We start from the raw sequence: 12,123 nt of genomic DNA, 5'->3' as shown, positions 1-12,123 counted from the left end.
TTTTAAAAAACGCGATATGCAAGGCCCACGTCAGCGCAAGTTTCTATGTCTTACATCTTAGGTCTACATAGCTGTCACTTGTCAAAAATTACGTATGTCTCTTTTGAATTTTATGCAATTTATCACAAAATGAATACAATGTTACTCGATGCAGTTATCACAAACCAACAAAACCTTAGAAACTCTACTTAAAAGTAAACTTAACAGTATACAGTCATATCAATGAGTCCTTTGACTTGAGTCACTTTGAAATACGTAGCAGTGTGCATAGAGGCATATTACACCTAATAGTACCTCCACAAGATGATCATGTTTTTTTGCTAAAAAAAATTTCTAACCATAGAGTTTTCTGCTTATATGGATGGAGTTCCAAAAGATATTTTAACCAATAGTGTACCATATGGATGCGGTTAAACGACAACCTGGGCCATTGCATAACAAAGTACAAGCTAATATTATAGCGATTTTGTATTGAAATTCACTAATACTTTAGCTTGTACTTTATTTGCATTGGGCCCTGGTCGTGAATTAGTCATTTTTTTTATTTTTTTTTATGGTATAGGGGGCAAACGAGCAGGCGGATCGCCTGATGGTAAGCGATCTCTGGCCATACAAAAGAACTGGCTGGAAAAATTCAGTTGTTGTGCCGTATTACAAGTTTTTTTAACTATCGGTGTTATGTGTCCAACTTTAACTATCAGTGTTGTGTATGTGTCACACTTAGGGACCACTTGTCGAGTAACTTTAATTGTCAGATAAAAGTCATGCCGTCTTTGTTTATTCGGACAGCAAACAGAGACGGCATAACTGATATAAAGTTAGTCGACATGTGGTGAAACAGACCCTTAATAAACTCCATCCAGTTCCAGACTTGTCTATTGTATTGCCGTCGGACAGCGCCGGCCCAGGGGTAGCGCAGAAGCGGTCGCTCTATTAGCCAGATGGCAATGCGCGCCTCCAGTTTCCCGAGCAAAATAAAATTACAATCGCGCTTTTGAGACGTTCGGAAGCAGTGTAAACAATCTTGCTCTATCTCGACCAAGGGCTAGAAGCGGTGCTGTCATCGGAGTTCAATGCACCAATTTTCAAGGCGCAACAATAATTTACAAAGTGAATTTACACGATGGCGCCAACACTGCCTGTGTAAGGGCGTACGCTAGTTGGCGGGGGTGCACTCCGCGGGTGCACGCCTGCGGTCGTCGTCGTCTGTCGTCTAGTAAAATCTGTCGCACGCGACGCACGCAGTTAGCGCTGCTCATGCTATCTACACCGTGCAAACCGCGTTGACTAGCGTAGGCCCTTAGAGTCCCTGTTTTATGCATTCATTAGTCCTATTTTCAGCAATGCGTTTATAAAGTAGTCAGCAGGGAGTGAGTAGGATGGCGTGTTTCATAGATTTAAGACAACAGCATAGATTCACAACTTAATTTTTGAAGTATCTTCAGTTAAAAAAAAAGGAATAAGTCATTTTTTTAGCATTAGAAAGAAGGTAAGTGATCTTGACTGGTCTTTTTGTTGGAAAAGTCACATCATTTACATTCTTTTGGCATCACAAGTAATAGTTAGCGTTTTTATTAAACTTTTTCAATAAAAAGGCTTGTCAAGATTGTTTACCATTTTTCTAAAAAAACGAAGTATATACCGCAGACAGTGTGCTAAAGTTATACTCATAATTTGAAGTCTAATAATTATAGTTATGGAGATAGATCCACTTTAATGACATTATTAATCCATTTATTTCCTATAATGCATAAATTTAAAAAAAATCCCTTAAGAGTACTTCTGTAATGTAAGGAATATATAATGCCAAATAGCAAACCTACAGCCAGCCAATGCTTAGTATTAAAGTAGTATGTAAGTCTCTTTACTCTTTATCCCGTGAAATTTGCTTGCTTGCTTGTTTGCCATCCAGTAGAATAAAAAAAAATTTGATATGTCTAATATACCTAATAATATATAAGTAGTTACAGAGGTAGAGCTACTTTGAATCAAAATATAAAATGCTGGAAAAATAACTTATTTGTGTTTGAAAAAACGTCCAAAAGAGTTTACGTAAACCTGCTGCAGTATTGCTTGCCAAATTTCAAGTCTGTAGCTTGAGTGGTTCAGGCGGTACAATGTCTGTCATTAATGTTTTTGGTCAACAAGAGGGTGCACAATCTACTGTTGTCTTTAATCTAAGGTCACTCAATCCCTCCTCCGTCTCGGCACTAGCACTTCACTTCACACATCACAGCACTGTCACTCGGTGTCCATTGCGTTTTTCATATAGGTGTCGAGTTCTGCGTCGAGCGCAGACTTGGTGCCGGCCATGTATAGATCTAGCTGGTGGTCCAACTCTTCCTTGGTTGGCACAGGTTTTGGGGCCTGGTTGCGGACAACACCACCTGGAAATTTTTTGGGTCATTCAATCATACTAATATTATAAACACGCAAGTTTGTGAGGGCGTAAGTGGTACTGTGTGTGTATGAGTGTGAGTGTGCCAGTGACTGTTAAGTGTGAGTGTGACAGTGACAGTTTAGTGTGAGTTTTACTGAGACAGTAACTGTTGATTGTGACTACTGAGACTGTGAGTGACTTTTGAGTGTGACTACAGTGACTGTTGAGTGCGACTGTGACAGTGACTGTTGAGTGTGAATGTGACTACAGTGACTTTTGAGTGCGACTACAGTGACTGTTGAGTGCGACTGTGACAGTGACTGTTGAGTGTGAATGTGACTATAGTGACTTTTGAGTGCGAGTACGGATTCGATTTGTAGCATTCGAACATGGCGGATGTAGACAATATCTAATTTTGATATTTCTGTTTCTGACTAGTTGAAGTATAATTTTGATAGTGTTTTATGCGGCGATTAACCTTAACAGTGAACAGTGATCACAAAATTCTATATTGCTCTTGTGTCTGGCATTTTTAATGCGCAAGTTGTCCTCACATGGTTTCTGGAATTTTACTATCAAGTTGCAAAAAACTACAATCACCGTACAACGTCCTCTCAAAGAGAGTTTACCTTGACAATAAATAAAGTTGTGTTAAATCTGTGATGTATACATATCATTTAATAATATTGTAAATCTGTTTTAAAAAAATATATATATACCTCGTTGAGTTTCTTGCCGGATTCTTCTCAGCAGAGGTTTTTCCGAACTGGTGGTAGATTTTTTTGACATTCATAAGTGCTTGTTGTGGCCTAAATTGAATAAGATATTTTGACTTTGACTTTGACACTGGCGAATTGTCCATTAATTAGGACAGAAAAGCCATATCTTAAAAGAGAAGAAGAAGAGTGCGACTACAGTGACTGTTGAGTGTGATTGTAACAGTAACTGTTAAGTGCGAGTGTGACTACAGTGACAATTGAGTGGTGACCGTTACCTGTGAATGTGATTGACTTTCGGCATGTGTATATATAGTGTATAAGTATAAAATATACACTCAATATACAATCAGTGATGGAATGGAGCAGTGACAGTGGTTGGACTCACCTCGCCCCCGGCCTCGTCCCCTCGCCGCCCCCCGCGCCGTTTTGCCCGCGGATCTTCCCCGCGCCGCCGCATTGGACGCGCGGTTCACGCGACCGAAATTAACGCCGCCCCTGAAACGATAGGTAGTAATTAATATTAGCACTTTGTCATGGACAGCACGATATGACAAATCAGCCATACGTAAAACATGTGGCCTGGAGCATTTTCCTGCGCCCGAACCAACTTTGAAACAGCCATAGTTAAGGTTGTCAAGTTTTGATATTAGGTCTTGGGGTCACCTAGTCCATGTCTACGAGTGACTTGAGTTTGACAATTAATCTGAATAGTACCTGAGTCGCCCGCGCAGAGCTCTGTTGGCGCCGCGGCGCCGGAAGCCGCGCAGCGTGCGGCCGCGCCACGTGCCTTGCGACAGGTTGCCGAATGACGCAGCCCGGCTGAAACAAAAAAGAAGAGACTATAGCAGTGGAAAGTCGCGTATTTGGACCATATCCTCTGAAACCAACAGTATTGTTCTACAAACTATTATGATGCCCTGTTTCACCATCCATTGATTAAATTTATTTGTCGGATAAATGTGATGTTGTCTCTGTTTGTTTTGCTTGAATAGACGAGACGGCATCACATTAAATTTATCCGCCAGTTAAAATTAATGAATGGATGGTGAAACAGCCGCTAAATATATTCAATTTAAGCTAGGTATAACAAGCACTTAAGAATGTCAAAAAATGTACCATCTTTTCGGAAAAAAAAACTGTTGAGATTCCGGCAAAAACTCAACAAGGTGGAACAGCTATATAAGCTGGCTGTGGACAGGACATGATTTAAGGAGCTGACAGCCATCCTTCAATGTCGATGTGGCGCTATAAGACTCATTTATCTCATCATTTCTTGTGAAAGAGGTGCTACAGTAATTGTTCAGAATTGTTTGATAGTGAATATGTTTACGCAGAAAAACAAGACTGTTTGTATAGGTGCATACGCTGTACAAGCCATATTTGAATAGCTGTTACACATGAATAATTTTGTCTAGAAATTAAGTCTAGAAGTTAATGTCACTCAGCTCAGGGTCCACTGGTTTTCTTTTTGTTCTTGAAGCTTCAAATGAGAAAGAAAAAGAAACCAGTCTATTGTTTCAAGTTCAAAACGACATAGCAAACCAGTTTAGGGTCTGTTTAACCACTCATTGATAAATTTTATTTTGTAGATAAATGTTATGCCGTCTCCGTCTAGTTGGACAAAACAGGGTAAGTGTACAGTCAAACAAATCGTCGTTGATACTGCAATACCGCGTAACTAGCATTTTCCATAAAGTACAATTCTCATTGTCAGATCAATACAATGTTAGATTAGAACTCTTCTAACAGTGAAAATTATACCTTATGGAAAAAGCTAGTTACGCGGTATTGCAGTAGCAACGACGAAATTATATAATAAATAAATAAATCTCATACTTTTGTCAGAGAAATCATAGTAAAATTGATTAATAAAAGGTTCCACCCTGGGTCATGATTAATTTTTCAACCGTACATGTTAAAAATATGTGAGCAAACACAAGTGTTTTCAATGATTTCGCAACACGGATAACAAGGTTCGGTCACAAGCAGATAATGAGGAATCTAATTAAGCAGGAACACATGCCATGAAATTTTTCCTAACAAGTGGTTCGGGTAACTTAGGAAATCGCTGCTCCATTCTAAGGGCAATAAGACAATATCATCTGCAGCCAATGGTTACCTAGCTTCTGGCCCAGGGGAAGCAATTCACACACATTAGCAGATTGATAGGTTTTTAAGTTAATGCATAAGCATAATACATATTTTAAAGCATACAAATTTCAAGGCCAACCCCCAGCTCTCCCCTGCCCCCTCCCCCGGAGTATGCGCATGTTCGCACACATTGTCCAAGCCCACCTGAGGTTTCCATGGGACTGCCTCCATGAGATACGGCTCTTTATGCCGCGCTGGTTGAGGCTGCCAATACTATTGGAACGGAGCCGGCCGGGCAGGCTGCTCTCGCTCCCAAAGCGACGCAGAGCCCCTGGACCCACCCCCAGTCGTTGACGGAGGGATTGCTGGAATTTTGAAGGGATAACAATATAAATATGATGATGATATCCTCCATGTTGATACTTACTAAATAAAAATTGGTGAATTAACCCATGTAATACCCAGCCAGGCGCCATATAAGCATGTAATTAATTATCCATGACTTGTCAACTTTTGTTCCTAGTTTCATTCACTTCCTGGTATAGGATACTCAAGCAAATAATCCAGAAGAGTTGTTGGATGCGGGATTATGAGTTATTTTGATTTATTTACTAACCTTTTTACCTTACTAGTATTCACTTGCTTATTCTATCGAAAAGCCTTTTTCATTTGTTCTAAATTACTTCAAGATTATAAATTATTAACTATAGATTTTCATAGATTTGAAGGAGCTTGAATGATTTCCACTATTTCACCAGATAATAGGATTATAAAACACACTGTCCAGTCTGTAAGTACCTACTTTGGACAATACTTATAATGTGATAAATCAAATACACTTACCCTCCTGGCTTGCTGTTCCAACCGGCGTGCCAGTTGTTCTATCAAATCCTGATTTTGATTAAACTTGATGTTTTGGTTAAATAAACTGCCAACTGACGGCCGTCGGCGCGGCATTCGGGGCCGGGGCGGCGGCGCCGACCCTAACATCGTAAAACGGTCGTTCAGACTCATACTAGTGGCCTGAAGACCATGCACTTTCTCTATAACCATGGTTTACCACCACATGGGTAGCAGAAGCCGACGACACAAAAATAACACGCTAGAGTTACACTGCGCCACGGCTGTAGAACGTGCTAGAACTTATCGGCACTTTGTTTAAAACACTATGCTGTTACTATCAAATTTCAATTACACGTAATTTGAGTATATATTTAGAATATGAGAAATATGAGAATATTTTTGCAGACGCTCGACTCGCGGTAAAGAAAAAAGAATGAAATGAACGTGAACATGACGTGAGTGAGTGATTGAAATTCGAATCGAATGACAAGTTTAAGAAGTATTTCAATTGTTAAGAAGTTGAGGCTTACAAAAAATATTCTACAAATAAAAACAGAAAAGAACTAAACAACAAAAAACTATAAGTAAAAAGTAAATAGAAAAAAAAACAGTCCAGAGCTCTGTTAAGTTAATTTAATTTAACTTAACGACTCCTCCGGGGAGTCAGGTAAAAAGGAAAAAGTTACAAAACATTTTGTATTTATTTTTAATTGAAATATCTTTTCAAACTGAGCTTTTCTATCTATTTTGAAAATTTGAAGTACCTATGTGGAGTTAGTGTGTGTTTCGCTCTTGTTGTAAATTTATACATGGAAAACGCTTCTACCGCCACAGGCTACAATCTCCGAATGAGTGAATGAATGGCTAAGCGTTTTGACCTCAAGTTCCAAGAGCCTTGTAAGTAACCGTATAATAACAGGTAATAAGGTTTTTCAAACATAACTTTATGGTAGTTATGTATTATGCAATTTTTCAGACAAAAATTAGTAATGATGCATTTTAATTTAAATTACACAACTTAGAATGTATTTTCAACTGTAACAAAACGTGCACCGTCACAATGACGTTAACAATGACAATGACATTCACAACAATCATATCTCTTTTAACTTACGCGATTTCATAATTCAAAATATTTATTTTCATGAATTCCTGAAATAAAAGCTCTAACATTTAAGCGGTAACTCATCAGTAATAAATATACTCAGTTTAAAAGCAATAAAATCAGTGTTCTCATACCATTACAAGGCTTTACAGCGTTTGTTTTGGTGCGTGTTGTCTAGGTTAGTTACTGAAGCAGTATGAAGCTCGACCGGTATATAACACAGTGCCCCAGCGGCGAAAAGCTTATTTCGATCCAACCTACGATGTCGGAGGTTGCCAACGGCTCGCCACTTGACGTCAATTGTTTGTTCGATATGGACGCTTGCTATGATACCTTTGACAAGGACGGGTACGTGTTTAGACCTGCTAGCTTAGTCACTCCACATTTATGAATGATAATTCAAGATTTTCAGCAAAGTAAAAAAAACTGCGCCAAACTAACTTTTATTACTGAAAATTTATGTAAAAATTAAAGGAAGAAGTTTGAAAAGTTTAAATTGTTTTTCAGTTCTTATGACTAAAAGAGCTTACCAACTTCGGTTGGAACTTGCCATTGATTTACTTTAACTTATAGCCACAAAATAAATAATGTATTGAGGACAGAGACCAAATTTCACTTAAAATTATTCATAATTTTTTTGCATTATAATATACTTAGTCACAAATAATTTAGGCTTTTTTAATATGAACTGGCATGATAAATTACTGCTCATCATCCTTTATACATAATTGTATAAATAAGTTTTGCTAAAGTTAATTTAAGGGCACATACAATGCACAATGCACATTAATAGCTGTGAAACCTTAGTTTTTTTTTTTTGTTTTTATCTGCAATTAGTTGCCAGACTTATCAGATGAGGTGCATGAAGAATGGTGGTATGTGTAAATTTGGGCCAGTGCCTTTTGCATTACTTCAATAATGTGGTTACGTTTTATTCTTTTAATCACACTGGTATTTTGGATCCTGAAACTATAGGATTGGAGTGATGGGTGAGGTGAGAAAAAAGTGGATAGTGGAAGACAAATAGATTTTTAACCCCTGCCACAAAAAAAGGGGAGTTATAAGTTTAAGTTTGACACCAATATCTGTCTGTTTGTCTGTGTGTGACATCATAGCTCTGAAACTTTATGCAAATGAGAGTTTCCTTATAGTGGTTTTTAGCTTTGTTTCATGAAAATCAGTCCAGCCATTTTTCAGATACTGAACTTTGAAATGTCAATGTTGAGGCGTTTTCAACTTTACTAAGTTGGATAATTAAATGGTGTCTTCTACAGTTCTACACCTTTTAAAGGAGTATTTCTATGGACTGACAATGGTCAGCCTAAACTAATGGAGTTGGAGACTAAAAATTTGACAGACATATTTCTCAGGGCAAATCATTTTGATCCTGAGCAACTGCAGTAAGTTGGTTTATTTGAATATTTAGAGGACTGGCCAGTGTTTTATTCTTACGCAAGAGAGAAAGTGAGAGATGAAAGTAGCACAGTGTAAGAAAATGTTCGACTTTGAAAGTAGTTTTTAATAAAATAAAGATATATAAATGCCCAGAATAGGGAAGAGTGGTGAGGAAAGGGAAGCTCGTAAAATTTGTCTATACAATTTTTACATTCTATTTTGAAATTATAACTTCAAAATAATAGAACAAAATTCATGCAATTGATGTTGTATATCAAAGCAAATAGATGAAACATTTCAATGGAAAAAATAGGTTTTCTATTGTAATTCTAAAACTAAACTACAATATTTTAGCAAGTACCTATATTACCTACTTCTATTACTTATCTATTGTATAGAAAAAACCTTGTCATGCTCATGGTCATATATTGACGTAACTTGTAGGTAGAATAGTAGATGAATCAGATTTAGCAATGCTAATTGGTACTTTAGTAGTTGTTTTGACACTTTAGTAGTTGTCTCAGTAATTGGTACCTTAGTAGTTGTCTCAGTAATTTCTAGGGATGGGCCGAAATTCGTTATAAATTCGTTTAACCGAATTTCGGCAGCTTGAGCCGAACTTCGGTATTCAGCCGAAATTCGGTTTAAATGCCGAACATTCGGCACCAGAAAATAAGAACCTACTTGTACTATTTTGACTGAAATTAATAGAAAGCATGTCTGTCATATCAGTAAAATATGCTACAAAAATTAAATATACCTTTTGTTTTAATAAATCTTTGCTTACAATTCGTAAATTGAATTAAAAAAAATCGTAAAAAGAATTTCTTTGCTCATCCGCGACCTTAGCAAAAAAAGCTAGTTAGCTTAAAGGTCGCGGGTGAGCAAAGAAATTCTTCTAGTTAATTGATATGGACCTCCGCAAAGTAACGCCCGATTCAATAAATTAGGTATTTAAAAAAAAACTAGTTTTTGGTTCACAATTTTTACAAAGTAAACTGAACTAAACTTTGAGAAACATTAAATATCTTTAATCGTTAAAGGGTATATGATCTAATATATGATCAAACTAACTTCCAAATTAATAATAATCATCATCATGTCAGCCGAAAGAAGTCCACTGCTGGACATAACCCTTCCCTAAGGCTCTCCACTCAGATCGGTCTTGTCTCTTGTGCTTTCCGCATCCACCGCGATCCCGCGATATTATACCAGGTCGTCGCTCCATCTTGTTGGAGGCCTACCGACAGCTCGTCTCCCGGGTATAAAAATCAAATTTAACAATCTTTTCTTATATATCTACTCGTATTTCAAATTCACTAAAAGCAGGTTGTTGAACCGAAGTTCGGCCGAAATTCAGCCGATTTTTTATTTTTACCGAATGTTCGGCCGAAGTTCGTATTCGGTTCAAACCACTTTCGGCCCATCACTAGTAATTTCCCTTTTGGGTTATGTTTTTATACTTCAATTGAATTCTTTGCAAAAGAAATATTTTTTTATAATTCTTGTTTTTAACCAAGGTCCAAAACATTAACAAGTAGAGTTAAACAAGTTTTAATTTTAATTTAAATCAAAAAGCCTATTATAATATCTGGTAATATTATTATTATGCGAAACTGAAGTGGCGGTGGGCGGGGCACATTGCTCGCAGGACTGATGGCCGATGGGGTCAGAAGGTTCTCGAATGACGTCCGCGGACCTGGAGACGAGCTGTCGGTAGGCCTCCAACAAGATGGAGCGACGACCTGGTTAAGATCGCGGGATCGCGTATGATGCGGAAACTAAAGACCAATCTGAGTGGAGAGCTTTAGGGAAGGGTTATGTCCAGCAGTGGACGTCTTTCGGCTGACATGATGATGATGATTATTAATTTGGAAGTTTGGTATATAATATCACCATATCTCTAGTGCAAACACAGCCTAACCAAAGTTTCGTCCCCAGCGACGGCAAGCTGAGCTTCTCCGAGTTCCGCGTGATCTGCAAGGCTCTGTTCCGCAACGACAAGGGGCACATCTACCCGCTGTCCGAGGAGCGCGCCAGGCACATCTTCCAGGTCTTCGACAAGAATGGCGACGGCTTCATCGACAAGGAGGAGTTCACCTTCTGCTGGAACCACTGGATCAAAGTCGTGAGTGCCAACTTCTAGCTAGACCAGAGGTTTATAATCTTTATATGATTTAGGTAGGTACTCCTGAAATAGTGATTCTTCCTCTCGCTAGGCCTAACCTAACCCAACCAAACCTACAGACGCGAAATCGGCTTCAGCCGATCAAAAAACTCTTATGTACACCCAATAAGGGCGACGTTTACCGACGGGAAGACGACTTTTTCGCTCTTATTGCGTGGACATAAAGCATTATTTTTTTCATCGGCGTTGTAGGGAGACCCATAGACGCTGCAAAATACGCCATGCAGACTATGGCGTACCTACTGACGTAAACGAAGCGTAGCGTATGGCCTCGTTTGCACCAGTACAACTACCATGAGTTTACAATGACCGTACTCGATAGCGACGGCGTAAATTATTTGTATGGAGAATGGTACAGCGCCTCTACAAATAATTTACGCCGTCGCTATCGAGTACAGTCAGAGCAAGATATCGACACGGCCAAGTTACAAAAATATGTATACACGACTTTATGCACTTAACATAAGACCGTGTACACATATTTTGCAACTTTGGCCGTGTCGATATCTATGCCCTTGACTGTACGGTCACTGTAAATTCATGGTAGTGGTACAGATAAGATGCGTTGCGAGGAATTTGTTTCTCATTAACCAATAGAAACGCTTCATTTACCTATTCTCCGCCGAGCTGTTTCCACTAGAGCTGCGCTGAACGGAGATAGGTCTGTGTGTGTAGCGTAGCGTTTCCATTGGTTCAAGTTTATGACAAACACATTCCTCGCAAATCTCTGGTAGAAAGAAAGAAAGAAAGAAGACATTTATTCACATTCACAAAGACACACAAATACAACAAAATCAAAACAACAAAAAAAACAATAAACACCATCATCATTAAGTCATAATAAACAGCAAACACAAATAAAACAAAAAAGAAATACAAAAATGGAAATACACGATTTTGGCGTCAGACGCCTGCAGCGCTGATATTCTGTCAGAACCGTATTTGACTCACGGAATGATACATAAATAATACTAAACTGATCCATGTGTAAATAAAACCAAAAAAAAAAAATAGATAAATAGATAGATAGATAGATAAAACGTTTATTTGTTACTGCAAACACACACAATCAAAATTACATAAATAAGAAAAAAAAGAACAGTCCAACTTAAATGTAAACAATTTTCAATTGTTTGTGTGCGCTGCAGTAGTGCAAAAGGGTCATGGCTCAGTGGTCAACATTGCTCATAGGAGCAAAACACTGATATTCTGCCACAACCCAGAGGGCCAAGAACAAATAGAAACCTACATTATCGTAGCCTACATTTAATTTCATTCGCGATGATGTCGTCCATCGATGAAGACGTTATTTTGGTTTAATATTATATTCGAAGTCTTCGAAGAAACCTACCTACTCGGTTTATACTCTAAAAACGTAAACAAACTAAACAGAGGCTCGACT

At 38.2% G+C, this 12,123-nt stretch overlaps 2 protein-coding genes across 2 annotated transcripts in view; one reads left to right on the top strand and one right to left on the bottom strand.

Moving 5' to 3' along the window:
* Window positions 1-1,594: 1,594 nt before the first annotated feature.
* Window positions 1,595-6,273, bottom strand: LOC141439260 (uncharacterized). The gene is made up of 5 exons (XM_074103505.1): window positions 6,034-6,273; window positions 5,395-5,555; window positions 3,814-3,918; window positions 3,485-3,594; window positions 1,595-2,387 (listed from the first exon to the last, which is right to left on the bottom strand). The coding sequence occupies exons 1-5, from the start codon at window positions 6,241-6,243 to the stop codon at window positions 2,242-2,244; spliced, it is 732 nt and encodes a 243-aa protein (XP_073959606.1). The 5' UTR covers window positions 6,244-6,273; the 3' UTR covers window positions 1,595-2,241.
* Window positions 6,274-7,167: 894 nt separating this feature from the next.
* Window positions 7,168-12,123, top strand: part of Naam (Nicotinamide amidase) — a gene marked incomplete at its 5' end in the record, with an annotated part of 30,085 nt that continues 25,129 nt past the window's right edge. Inside the window, 2 exon segments of the mRNA XM_074103504.1 lie at window positions 7,168-7,486; window positions 10,475-10,661. Coding sequence (XP_073959605.1) covers window positions 7,335-7,486; window positions 10,475-10,661 — 339 coding nt within the window.

This window comes from Choristoneura fumiferana, chromosome 20 (genome assembly GCF_025370935.1).
Source record: "Choristoneura fumiferana chromosome 20, NRCan_CFum_1, whole genome shotgun sequence".
NCBI lineage: Eukaryota > Metazoa > Arthropoda > Insecta > Lepidoptera > Tortricidae > Choristoneura > Choristoneura fumiferana.
Note: the sequence above shows the minus strand (reverse complement) of the source record. Positions and strands in the feature narration are given on the sequence as shown.